Here is a 14,589-nt window from a genome sequence, read left to right on the forward strand (position 1 = left end):
TCCTACCACACCACCTCACTTATTATTAGAATTAGGAATTACAAAGGGCATAAAATGTTCCCAACTGGTCTAACAGTCACTTCAAAAGTGAAGACAGTCTGTCTGGAGACAGGGTTAGTTGTCACAACTGAAAGGAGGGGTGCAGGAGATATCTAGTGGATGTAGGGCAGAGCTGCTATCTGCCCGAGGTGTTGTTCACAGCCCACTGCAGTGTTGAAGACCTCGCTGGATATCCTGGTCAGTTCAGGTCATCCTTTTTGGGCTCATTAAGACTTTCCTATTATTTGTTCTTAGAGTATGTAAGAAAAATAAATGTGCCAATATCTCTTAAATTCTCTGGCATACAGTTGGGTCCTAGTGTTAAGACAGTTTGATGGAAGGATAAATGTTTCTATAGTTTTGTGAAATCATTTTCATGTTCCACTCTTCCAAGGCTTTATCAATGTGCATTGCATTCCCACAACAATATGTATAAACGACTGTCACTCCAGCCTGCCAACAGGGTATGTGGGAAGACTTGGAGCCCTTGCCAGCCTGCTGGATGAGAAGTGGTACCTCAATGTTGCTTTCATTTGCATGTTCCTATTATGAGTGACAATTAAGAGCATAGCTTCATATACTTCAAAACTGTTTGCACTTCTTTTTCTGTTCAGCTGTGTATGCCAGCTATTCTTCTGCGGGCTAGGTTTTTCTTCCTTCTTTTCTTTTGGAAACGTGATATAAATGACAAGGTTGTGCTAAATTCTGCCATGGATTTTTTTGGGGATGGGAGTTCTTTAGCATGCCATGCAGAAGGAAACACATCCAGCTAACTATTGGTTCTGGGTGGTGAGTCAGTTGTGCGTGTTTCCCTCCTCTCCATGGTGTAGATAAATATATGTTGTTTTTATGGACAGCGTTTGTATGTTTTATTTTCCTTCATTTTCATTTCTGGTACATTTAAATTTTTTCCTGGAATATTATGTGAGGTCAAGGTCTAGTTTTATTTTTCTCTACATGGCTCTGTGTTAGCATTCTTTCTAAGCTCCACGCCACAGTTACCTGGCAACAGCCTGGTAAACTCCACCCCACAGTTACCAGGCAACATTCAGGGAGGTCTGGCCCACTATAAAAGGGCTGCTTGCTCCGCCCTCGCTCTCTTGCTTCTCTCTTGCTTTCTCTGCTTTCCTTGCCCCACCTCTCTCCACGTACTCATGGAAGGCCTCTTCTCTTCTCTTCTCTTCTCTTCTCTTCTCTTCTCTTCTCTTCTCTTCTCTTCTCTTCTCTTCTCCTCTTCTCTTCTCTAATCCTCTCTTCACTTCTTCCCTTCCCTTCCCTTTCCCTTTCCCTTACCCTTCCCTTCCCTCTCCCTTTCCCTTCCCCTTCCCCTTTCTTCTTCTTCTTCTTCTTCTTCTTCTTCTTCTTCTTCTTCTTCTTCTTCTTCTTCTTCTTCTTCGTCTTCGTCTTCTTCTTCGTCTTCTCCTTCTCCCTCTCCTTCTTCTTCTTCCTTTCTCTCTTTTTCTCTCTCTCTCTTTCTCTCTCCCTCTCCCTCTCTCTGCCTTTCTTTGCCTCTACTACACTCTTACCTCCCCTCCCCATTCCCTTGTCCTGTGGTTGATTCCTCAGGGGGAAAGGATGCCTCAGCCTGAGCCCATGGAGGCACCCCTTTCCCACACCTCCATAGAACATAGTCCCCCTTCTCTTTATCTTTTTATAAACACATCACTCTGCATTTCTTTCTATGTTACATTTTTAGGGATGTATGGAGAACTAGAGGTACTTTTTTCTAATAATTTTTCTGGGTCAAAGTGCTTTATCTTGCCTGATTGCTCTGTCCCTTTTGGCACAGTTTTACATTGCAATCAGTGTGGTAGCTGTTGTTATCATATGCCTAACAGAAGAATCACTAATGATTTATCTTGAACTGGAGAGATGGCTCAGCTGTTAAAGCCTGGGCTCACAACCAAAAATAATATCTTAGTATTTGACTGTATTCTAGAAAATCATTGATTTTTTTCATATAAATATATCCAGACATAGTACTACACTTACAAATAGCAGCACAGCTGCTTACCGTGGTTGAGATGAGCTTTGCTGAGTGGGATGAAAACCATTTCACCACATTTGTGGGCTCACAGTTTACACTTAGGAGACACACTAACAGGCACAGACCTTATCCCCTAGTTTGCACTTGCAAGAAAGGTCAAAGACTGTGCCAACAGAGTTTTGGGTATTGTTTTTATCTACAATGTATTTGCAAAACACATTGCATTATTTGACTGCCAAATCTTTAAAAAGTTCAAGCAACTTAGTCAAGATGCTAAAATATTTGTTTTCAGGGTGGCAGTTACATCAACAGATGTAAAAGCCTTTCTGGCCAGCAGGCTGCCCTGACCTTCATGGAGTTTCAAAGTTGATGTGATCTTGAAATGCTTGCCTCTTTCTGCTTGCTTTGTCCTAAGCCTAATCTACAGTTGGAACAAGTGTTCCTCTGTAAAAGACTTCCTTCTCCTCATTTGCTTTTTATTTCCCACAGTTGGGGCCATTTGTGAGCTCCTGAACTAACAAAGCAAAGTAACTCTCAAAGATGTTGTGTTCAAAGTGGTGATTGAAAAGCTAACAAAGGCACAAAGGACTCAAGGCAGGAGGAAACTCAGGCTTGGGAAGTATCTCCAGGGCTTATTTCAATGCTGTCCCCCACAACCACATTGTGTTCTCCAGGCTCCTCTAAGCTAAGCCTGGGGAGGTGCCAAAGCCCTGCTTTACAAATGCTCATGGTAGAATAGTCCTTGGGGGCAAATTGTTGGGCAAGACCAATTAAATACTAAATAACTGAAATTCTGGTCTGCCTCTGTTGCCATTTCTAAGCCATATTTAAAACATCTACTTTTCCAGGAGAGATGCCCCTTGCAGACTTCTCCAGTACATAAATTTTATTTTGGAATATATGAATAGGAAACTTATATCACAGTTATTTCTGTGTATAAATGTGTATCATATTTGCCCCTAAGACTTATTATATCTGGTTTCTCAAAGGAGAAAAATGTTAAGGGTTGTGCCCAACGTCACAAAAACAAGGCTGGATCCAAATCTGGTTTCTTCAGTGCCAGTTCTATATTTATTCATAATCACCCTCTCATACACTTAAGGTTATGTATACATTCAGAATAAATTTACATTATATGTATGTTAACAAATGTATATAACTCACAAAACAGATAACTGGTATGCCTAGTCTCATCTCAGAAACATTAATTAAAAAATTATTTTAGAAAGTTTCCTGTTACTTTGAAAATTAGATTTATTTTCAAAAATCGATTCACATGAATATCAGGTGTAGATCTATTACATATAGTGAAATGTTATCATTCTTAGATTTAAAAAAATAGGAAGCCTTAAATGGTATTTTATCGTATGTAGCTGGGACACTTCAGCCATTCCTTAATTTAAACACTGAAGGAAAGTTTGGGCCACTGACGCTTTTTACATGTAAGAGGCAAATGAAATTAAAGTGGATGTAAGAGAATTCGTGATGGGAGGAGAAATATCTGTGAGTCTCCTGACCTAACGAGCATCTTTAGAAAAAAAATAATTTGCATTTCTACCTTTTGAAAATATGTGGACACAGAAAATCAACAAGAAAGGAGACATACTGTCTGAGTAAAATCTGTGTTCTAAGTAAGTAGGGCAGTGACATACTGACTCTAAGCAGTCCTAGTGATGAAATCCACAGGATGAAGGTCCAGGCTAGGTTTAGGAGTAGGGTCATAGATTTTTCTCACTCCAATGCCAATTGACACAGGTCAGACTCACATGATAGCTTGTGTTGGACTTGAGAATTTTGGAGGCTATGAAAGGAGATGTTTATCGTTAGACTTGGTTGCGGATCCCACAAGGACAAGCTTGCTTTTCTAGCTTTACAAACCCAAAAGCATGCCCTGAATAAAATAATATGTTAGAAAATATCACAAAATACCATATCCAGAATCCCTGAAGCAAATCTACTTAGCTTTTAGATTATTATTTGGCCCAGACTATATCTTTTTTTTCTTCTCCTATAACAAAAAAGGTCACTCAAGTAATTTATAGCTATCAGTATATTATTCCAATTTTACATTGAGTACCAGATTGTATTAATAAAGTATATATGTGTTCAGCATGTGATAGTTCCAAGAACTTTGTCATTTTTCTTCATTCTTACAGCTATCTGTGAAGCACATAGGGTCATTTCGTTGTGACTAAGATTAAGACTTAGAGTGAGCTGTCTTCCATGGGAATACACACAGGTCAAGTGCCAGTTTGGACTTGTGCCACCTGAGTCTGGGTCAATACTTTTTCATGAAACAGGATGCTTTAACTAGTGAATGAAGTTGTGTATTTTGTAGATATAAATGTGTAGAAGAATGTTGCAAAGGAGAAGCGGGCTTGTATCTCTTTTATGTGAATCCAGGCAGGCTACTTAAGTAGTCTGAGCCTTGATTTCTTCCTGCAAAAGAAAGACAATAGCTCCTGATTTCACTTTTCCAGAGTTACAGGGAAATGGACCTTTCTAATAATTAGACTTGTTGATTCTCATTATGTAACATTAAATGTTGTATATTTGTATGTCTTTTTATCCACTGAGCCTTTGGAAGAGCCATGTTCTGTATTTGTTTAAATCTTCTATAAATATGCAGTAGCTCTGATTTGGGAGATGTACAAAGAGTCTTAATATTCATAATGGATCCTTGGTGTGATATGTCTTTGGGGTTAAAGCTATGCTAAGAGAAGGCTGGACCTATGGATAGCTAGGAGATGGTCTGAAGGTTACGGGTGGTTTCATGTTTCTCAGGAGACCAAGTTAAAAAGCTTCTTGTAGCTCCTGTCGTCTTAATGTTCCCTTTAAGAGTTGGCACAGTGTAAGTAGGCTCTAGCATCTGCCTGTGTGGGTCTGAGTACAGGTTGCTTGCCCTTGATTGGACTCTTCCTTAACAATAAAATGGAAAAGACAGTAGTCAATGACTTTCATATTTCTGCCACAAAAAGTTATTACCACTTTAGATATCAAAAATAGCACACCTGATATTATTATTTCATAGTTCTGAATACAGATATCAAAGCCAAACTTAAGAGATTGGAATAAATGCATTCCCTTTGAATGTTCTTCTTTCTCATTCAGGCTCAATATAGTATCTTCTGGTTACAGGATTGGAGTCCCCATTTCCTTGATGGCTCACCATTATCTTGAGGCTACCTCCATATTCAAATTGTCTGTCTTCTTCCTTTCTTGTCTTTCTCATGCCAACTGGAGAAACTTGACAGTTAAGCTTCTGTTAGTAGACAGATCCTACCTGAAGACCTCTGACTTATTATATCTCTTAAATTCCTTCTGTCATGTAATGCAATAAATCAAAATTCTAAAATTTAGGGTGTAAACATTTTCTTGGGAGAGGCAGGGGATACAAATTCTGCCTGTAATGAGTATTCGTAGTGCCTGCTTTGTAAAGTCACTGTGAAAGTTGATAGACCTACCCATGTGTATCTAGTAAAAGCCAATTTAAGTAGCCTGTTCTTTTGACTCTGACTCTCACTGGGTTTTTTCCTCAGAGCTACAAAATCTGATGCTACATAAATATCCCTTTCTTTCGGGAGAGTGCCTGGTCTAAGTGCAGATTGTAAAATGGCCTGTGCACTTCACACTACAAGTAGTTCAAAGAACAAAATATGAAATCAAAGCATCTCCACCTGGGCAGAAGCCCCCTGAGGAGATGGACAATAGCGTCTGCATGACCTCGGGTGGGTTTGGTGATGGATATTATTGCACTTTAACATGACCTCATGAGTCTTTAGTAGGATAAAGGGATTGATACTCTTGTCCTAAACATGGGATAACTATTTCTATAAAGTGTCTTGGTTCCTCTCTAGAGCAATGGCCAGTGTCTTGTCTGAGACCCAGGTCCCCTGTAATTCTGCTTATGTTGGGGTAGATGGTGACTCTTCTTTGGTGTTCCATTCTGTCCTTTATGAGCCCCCTGTCCCACTCCCTGGGTAATTCCCAATCCTGCTGCTTGCAATAAGCAGGACTTCTCGAGATTCTTCATCTTTATTTGAAACAGATGGTCCAGAGACAACTTCACTCTTCCCTCTTCGCCTTTTAACCTGGATTTTCTTGCTTATCTCTGTGCTTCTAAGGTAATGTGCGGTCACTTCTGCTCTGTGTTGTAATATGAAAAGTGCAATAATATCCATCACCAAACCCACCCGAGGTCATGCAGACGCTATTGTCCATCTCATCAGGGGGCTTCTGCCCAGGTGGCGATGCTTTGATTTCATATTTTGTTCTTTGTACTACTTGTAGTGTGAAGTGCACAGGCCATTTTACAACACTTAGACCAGGCACTCTCCCGAAAGAAAGGGATATTTATGTAGCATCAGATTTTGTAGCTCTGAGGAAAAAACCCAGTGAGAGTCAGAGTCGAAAGAACAGGACAAGACTGAAGATGAAGGAATGGTTTCATGTTGACACTGAATCCTGGAGGCTCTGATTTATTTGATATTTGTGAAGTAAAATTCAACATGTTGTTTATGGCTGACAACAAGCCTATGTCCTACCATGTTTTATGATCTCATGTGAACAAAGGAGAAAAATGTCCCCCAAGGAATTTTGAACAGGTGGTTTGGAAACTAGAGAACATTAATCTAGTGATGAAAGGTTTGATGGTAGAATCATTATATTGTCTAGGGTCATGGATTTGAGCATATTTTAGCATTTTCTAAAGGAAGTTCAGACTGCACTGTTTATTGCCCAAATATCCTATTGTTCAAATGTATCTGATACTGGAGCAGAGAACTATTTTTGCTGTCAAGTCCAAGGAAGCCTGGGTAAAGATGAATCATTCTGGACTCATCAAAGCTGGTGAGTAGAACGGTCTAACATAGTTGTTGGCCTTTGATGGCAACAGTCTTGATGAGGACACATGGTTCATGCTTTGGAAACTGAGTTCTCATTCCTTAGGTCATGACTTAGATATTTTAGACGAGAAAATTCTCTTGACGCCATTTATTAATCTCTTTAATATTGCTCTTGCTAGGGGGACCTCCAAGTTCACCCCAATTCTCAGACTGCTTACAAATGCTTGCGAGTCAAGTCTAGCTGTATATCAGTTTGAAAAAAATGTGGTCTCAGACACTGCATTCAAGGATGCACATTTCCATGTTAGTTTAACAAGTGCATATTATACATATAGCCTTAAATCTACAGTAGCTTAGTATAATAATGTGTGTTTTAGTCCCACATACTATGGGACCTAAGGCAGAAGGATTCTTCAGCCCAGAAGTTTGAGGCTAATATGGGCAGTATAGTATCCTGTCTCAAACAACGATCAAAACTATAACCTTAAACACCTTAGTGCATTGTATATGGCATGAAGAAACATTGATGAAATAGATGCTACTAAAATGTTGCTTCTCTCATCCTAATAAAATTCTAAATGTCTTCCTGCTACCTTTTGCATTACCATTGTTAAAATGAGTGCTTTGTACCTTAGAGACCTGCTGTACCTTCTAGATAGACCCTTCTGGATATGTAGAATCTAGTTATTCACTTGTTCTAAAAATACTTAATGAATTATAGATTCTAGATGGACTGAATACTGCTTAATTCAACTGATTTAAGGCCCTAGTGTAAAGTCTGGAAGTGAATAGGATGCCATGCTTATTGGTATTTTACTTAAATATGTCTTAGGTTTTTAAGTAGCACCGAAGATCTGGAGTTGAATATGCCAAGAAACCACTAATTTAAAAAAATCTAATTTAAGCCAGGCGGTGGTGGCACACACCTTTAATCCCAGCACTTGGGAGGCAGAGGCAGGCGGATTTCTGAGTTCGAGGCCAGCCTGGTCTACAAAGTGAGTTCTAGGACAGCCAGGATATATAGAGAAACCCTGTCTCGAAAAACCAAAAACCAAACACCAAAAAAAAAAAAAATTCTATTTTAAAGTTCCCATTTAGGATGAATTACACTGACAACATAGCAATCATACACATGGATTGTTTGGCATTAGCCTTCCAGCATACTATTCAACTGTATAGTTCTCATGGAATCTCAGCAAGATTATCTCATTCATGTGTCTAGATTTGAGCTTTGAAAATGCCAAGAAGTGGTATGTTTTTAAATTGGAAGAATATATAATTTGTTGTCCCAATTCGGTCAATTATCAGACTATATGAGGTGGTGTTAATACCTACTCTAGGGTAATGGGTGCAAATGGGACTCTCTGAGGAAAACAGGGTCCTGTGGTCACCTGATAAGCAGGAATGGAAAATCAAGAACCATCACACATTGGCTGTCTATCTGCAAGTCATTTCCATTTATAGCTAAATTCAAATGGAAAGCAAATGGTTGCATTAAATGAATGCTATTATCCCTGTCAACCTCTACCACTCTCTATTTAAAACAGTCAAGTTATATATTTCTGTAGCAGCGTCAGACCAAGACAAAAATTGTCTGGACAAACATATGAATTTCCGCTCCTCCTGCTTTCAAATTTTATGGTCATAAAAGTGTAAATCATATTTAAAATAAATCATCACTCTCTTGCTTCTGATTTGGCAAACCTTTCTTACTAACATCTAAATGTGTTGAGAGGAATTCCGAATATCCATCTGGGTCAAAGAGAGACCAGGGCCCAGATCAATCATTCACGTCTTCCGGGCTTGTGGGAACAACAGAAAGAGAAGCAGGAAGGAAGAGTAGAGTTGCAGAGCATGCCATGTGAGGCTGGGTTTAAGGTGCTGAATAACAAAACCAAAAATTCCTATATTCAAGGTAACTCCACTGTGCTAAGAGCTGGCATTGTGTTGGCTCCCACTTGGGAAGAAGCTTGAGATGTTTTGAGTCACAGACAAGACCAGAAGTTTTCTTCTAACTCCTAATGTCTTTCATATGAACTCAAGAAGCAGAGTAGAAGTTCCTCAACCCCAGATGTATGATAACATCAATAGGACCTGTGAGGCTGGGCATCAGCTATTGGACCTGCTCTTACTAAGCTCTATGTCAGAGGTATAATGTGCAGCTAGGATAGAGAACCCATGACACAGAGGCTACCATGAATATTCAGGCTTCAGTTTTGTCCTTTATTGAGGCTGTTTGATCTTGGATAGATAACTTCCATCTCAGTATGTAACTGCATATGGACTCTTAGGTGTCCCTAGCTTTAAGTTTTAGTGACTTGAGAAATAAGGAGAGAAAGAATCTCATGCTTTGCGGACACGGACAACATGGATGTCTCGTTGTAAGTTGACTGTTGTCAGAGAGAATCATACAGTAAATGACCAGGAAACAAATGCACATCACTCTTTCATACACAAACAAGCACAGTTGACATGAACAACGCAGCCAAAGTCTGCACCACCTATAGAACCCTTTGTCTCAGTTGCTCATTAAAATGATTTTCTGAACAACAGAAACCCTGGACATAATTTATTACTCTCCAGATCTATTTTTCCATAGCTTCTGTTTCTCTCTTTAGCAGATATTTACACATTGTTGCTAGTCAGTAACTTAATATCTCACCTGAGTGACAGCAATATTTGTTCCATCGGTGACCTCCACACTCATGTTGTACACCGACCTTTGCTCTGCATCCAAAGGCTTTGCAATGACAATTGTTCCAACACCCTTCTCTGCATCAAAAGAGCTGTCAAAATTCCCCCCTAATGATTTCACAGAAACAACACAAAATTAGCACATCTGAGAAGGTATTAAGTTTACAGGGTGCTTTTATATAAATATATATTCTGGCAGGCGTCTCTATGGCTCAATTCCATAAATCTTCAATGGGCCTTTACTATTTCTAACTTAATTTATATTTCAAAAGCCATCCTCTATAAGCATAACAAATGACTCACAAAATAACAACATATTGTAAATAAAAACCTCAGCAGTATTGTTAGAGTTGTGGAGCATAAATTGATCCATAAAACATGGAGAAGACTAACAGCCCTCCAACCCCTCTCAGCCACCATGCTGGGAACCTGGGGGATACTTTAGCTTTTTCTCTAGTAGAATACATTTTAAATAAAAAAACTATTCCAATTACAATGAATACAAATGGTTTGAAACTTTTAGGTCTGTTCTAGGATTGTTGGTATACATTTGACTGGTTAGAATTCAGTGTCCCTCAATCAAATGTCAGAAATAAATTATGACTACAGGAAGATAAGAAATATTTAAAAATGAATTTCATATAAAAATCTCTCTGAATATTGTGATATTCAGAGAAATGATTTTGTCCTTGTAGCAGTGTAAATTCACTTTCTCCCAGGAGGCTGATGATTTTACCACACACTGACATAAACTCTGAGAGGTAGTGTGTAGGTATCATATTGTTAATACAACACTAGCGAACTTCTAAGGTAATCTACACAAACGTTTAAAAAAGTTGTCATCTGTTCTTTTGTTTTAAATGACATACTTAGAATTGTGCCCTTTGAATCTCTGAACAGAAGTACCACTTATAAACTTCCCAAATTAGATACATTTTTTAAATGGGAGAAAATATAACAGTCTAAGCAATGAAAAAAAGTTTAATTAAATGTGAGTACATGTTCACCATCACTATTTATTTCTGTCTGAATATACATGTGTGAAATGCATTTGGTTTCAGATGGTAATTCCATTTAACTTTAGTATGTAGGGCAATGTATTTATTGAATTTCATATTTTAGAAAAGAAAAGCTTAGCTTTTCTTATATCCTATGGTTTGTGCATTTTATTTTTCTGGCCTTTGAGCACCATGTTTTCCTGATTACAATATTATAATATTAAGTGGGTGGATGAGTGAAGGGATGAAGTGTCGTACCGGATGGCTGGCATTTGTCCTACAGTGTCAAAAATAAATAATATGGTTTACTTTCTAAAAATGTAGTCATGTATATTCCAAGTACCAAATGCCTGCAGATACTATGTTCACTTAGGATTATTTAATTACTGGAGAGAACATAATTGCCTTTGACATTTAATTAAAGCTGTGGAGATACAGGGGTACGAGAAAATTGCTTAGAGATGATATATGTTCTCAAAAATTTCATCTAAAAGAGACTCATCTTCCAATTAATGTCTTTAATTGATTTACTGAGAAGCAGGAGGTGCTAAGTCCAAAAAAGGATTTTGAGGCTCAGAAAAGGGGTTCCTAGCCTGTGAAAGAAGTGTGTCTTCGAGGGGTGCTTCTTATTGGAGAGGATGTGTCCTCGATGCATACATGAAATACAATAGAAAGCTGATGTGGGTGACATGGGTGACATGACTACTGTGGGTGGTGTGCTTGACATGGGCAACAATCATCTTATGTAGCAAGGCAAATCATTCACCTATAAGAGGTAAATGCTGGGGAAAATCCAAACCTGACCAACCAACCAAAGACCTTTGCCATGGAAATCTTCAAAGAAAGGGAATAACAACCTGTGAAGACAAGGATACAACTTCTCAGATTGCTTCTGGAGAACTCATGGTTCCAATTAGAGCTCAACCAACTTTAGACTTTCTGCCCTGATTTCCAGTGTTAACTTTCCTAAATATTAAGACTGAGAGTTTTATTTTAAGTTGTTTTTTTTTGGGGGGGGGGCGATATTGTTAACTCTCCAGGGTCATGTTCAAGAAGGGCAAACATTTGTGGGTCAAAGAAAGAATTGTGCACATTACTCTCTGTAGCTGAAAGATGAATGGAAATGAATATTAGAGAAAACACAGGTAAAGGCTTCCAATTTCAGATCTCGTGCTCACTGATTATCACCCTTTAAAGTCTGTGCAAACATACACTGTCATTCTGCCTGCATAATAGTGTACCATTTGCATATTTATATGGTTTGTATGCTTTTTCATAATTTTCGTTCTTGTTAATACTTTGGCGACGTTTGCAAGTTTCAGTTTTTATAATCCTCTCTCTCCCTCTTGGCATGTATTTACTTCTTTCATTATTCTTTGCTGTGTTAATACTATGGATAAGAAACTCCTAACTTCATAGGAGAGAAAGATCATTATCATCGTTGGTACCTTTTTCCACAAGCTCATGTGGCCAGCTTACTATAATACTCATTTCTGGGACATTTGCTCCTAGTTAAGCCAAAATTTCATTTAAGTCAAAATCTTCCCAAGATTTCAAATGAATTTCTGACAAGGGACACAGAATCTAGACCAGCAGTTCACCATCAACCCACACACAATTTAATTCACTACACTTAAGCATCCTATTTCATAAACGACTCCATGCCTTCCCCCTAGGTCTTGTTTTTCTGGGCTCCCCTTTAGCCTGAAAGGTGATTTCAATTTTGTGGGAAAACAAGTCCAAATCATCTGGGGTAGGACTATCAATCAAATACAAGGAGTCCAACTTCACTGTCAGCGTTTCGTTTAAACAAGATGTGCTTCCTCAGAGCCAGTAACAGAACATGCAAAGCCAGAGTGTGTTGGGTGCAACAGCATGAGGCCAAATAAAAGGTGGGCAGAAAAGGACACTGCAGAGCTGGCCCGAGTCCCAACAGGGTGGGGTTCAGAATGTCACAGCCTGTGCATTGCTGCGGGGGTGTGCGGCAGAGATAGTTAAAAGCGAGGTTGTGAACAGCCCACATGACAATAATTCACTTTAGGTTCATTCCTTTTGGACCATTTTTGGTCAAGATAGGTGTCATGGAATAAAAAAAGAGCAGAAGAGGCATACTGGATTTCTGATACAATATTGATTTTAATGCATCGAAGAGAGGGGTCCTGAAAAGGCTCTAGAAATAGAACATGAATAAAAACAGTGGAGGCCATCATCTATGGCCCACTTCACTGGGAGATGACTACATTGAGCTTTTCTTTAAAGGGGGGTATCTCATTTGAGCTTTGAGATTTTTAGATGACATCATCTCTCAGTCTCAAAAGGCTAGACACTCCTGACTGAGGAGATATCTTCTGCTGGTGCTATTTCTAAGAAACTCAGTGATAGAAATGGCACAGTTTCTCCTGTAGAGAAGCATTCAAGTTCCTCCTCTAGAAAAATAGCTCCACTCTTGCACATGTAATTGTATAAATACAGACCCAAGTCTAGAAGTCACCCAGGGGAGGGGACACTGAGAAGCTTCTAAAATACCGAACAGCTGAATCCCACTGAACAAAGGGAGCCCGCAAGCTGTTCCTTCAAGTTCAGCATGCACACCCAACTGAAGGAAAGGCATTCAGTGCCAGTTACGGTGTGAGTACAAATAATTTTCTGCCTTGGAATGAAGCAAGCACACAGCAGGCTGATATTTCAATGGAGGGCAGGAGCTGGAGGGCAGGAAATGGTGGTAGGAAGGAGCAACAGAAAACCCTCGACTTTAGTCCAAGGCCCCTTTTCTTAAAATAATTAATATGAAGTATTTTTTGGCCTTTATTATTTTCTAGAATCTCTCCAGTATGATTCCATAAATGAGATTATTGCTATAAAGAAAAGCAAGTCATGTTTGAGGTCAAGTTAGGGCATGAAGGCAGACTAAGGGAAATGGAGTGCTGGATGTCCCTTGACTAGCTGAGCAGAGCATGCTCTGTTGGGAGAGCAGGTGAGTTAAAAATAGATGGTGCTTCTCTAAATACCGGCTGGGTAAAAGAAGGTGACAGAGAAATATGGCTGCCAGGTTAGGAGAGATGCAGAGGTGCCCAAACTCTGAGGTGTGTCCAATCTCATGTGGTTGAGGAGGGCGATGAAAACAGACCCACAAAATTGTAGAGTTATTTAAAACTTGTGGTTCCCTCTTTTTAACATTTAAAAAAGCAATCCCATAATTCTCCAGCATGAACTTTGTGGATTGCATTATGTCTCAGTTACAAAAGGTTAGACACATCTGAGAGAGGACAAAGTGACTGCCTGTGCTATCAGGAATGTGGCTTGCCTTCTTGACTCAGAACTAGATCATTTGTGGCTGCACAGAGACAAGGTTCAAAAAGGACAGAAGTAAGCTGAAAGGGCAATAGCTAATGATTCAAGTCACAGCAATCTACAGATCTACAGTCGACTGAGGGCCAAGGTAGCCCTTGTCTACCTTCAGCAGAGAATGATGGCTGAGAGGCTAGCACAGAGGACCATTAGAGATTCATAGCCTTTCTCCTTCCTAAATGGGCGAGGCAAATCAGGGCAGTGCATATGCTTCCTATTTGCAAGGTGAAGCATGTTTCTATGATGATTCAGGTAAAACTAAAGTCAGGTAAAAACTGGAAGGCAGCATGCTTCAGTTTTCAAGGCAGAATTGTTAATGATGGCAGCCTTTACAAATCAAATATTTACCATTAGAATATGATTCAGGGGCTGAGCTGAGAACCAGATTGCCTGCACATTGGAGGTATGTAAATCAAGGAACAGCTGAGGGGAAGTCAGAGCCTCCCGAGAAGTGCAAAGACACATGACAAAGCCGCAAAGGATTGTGGGTTATTTTTGTTCCCTTTATTCTCTGTCGCCTTTAACAAGGAAAAGAAGCATGCTGTGTGTTGGGCTGTTTAATTCCACAACAGCTGAACTTTATTATGTTGCCTGTTAATTACAGCTTTCTTAGCTTGGCTATAAGTAGAGCTTGTTTCTGAGAGCAGAAGGGTCTAGCTACAGAGGAAACACAGTTCAT

At 39.3% G+C, this 14,589-nt stretch overlaps 1 protein-coding gene across 3 annotated transcripts in view; it reads right to left on the reverse strand.

The window, feature by feature from the left end:
* Fat3 (FAT atypical cadherin 3) overlaps window positions 1-14,589 on the reverse strand; it is a 588,937-nt gene that overhangs the window by 98,529 nt on the left and 475,819 nt on the right. For all 3 annotated transcript variants that reach the window (XM_029481733.2, XM_029481732.2, XM_029481730.2), the window contains one exon: window positions 9,533-9,672. In XM_029481733.2, the coding sequence (XP_029337593.1) occupies window positions 9,533-9,672 (140 nt within the window). The remainder of the gene's footprint in view (window positions 1-9,532; window positions 9,673-14,589) is intronic.

Source organism: Mus caroli, unplaced genomic scaffold (assembly GCF_978045245.1).
Source record: "Mus caroli unplaced genomic scaffold, Mus_caroli_1 scaffold_11, whole genome shotgun sequence".
NCBI classification, from domain to species: domain Eukaryota; kingdom Metazoa; phylum Chordata; class Mammalia; order Rodentia; family Muridae; genus Mus; species Mus caroli.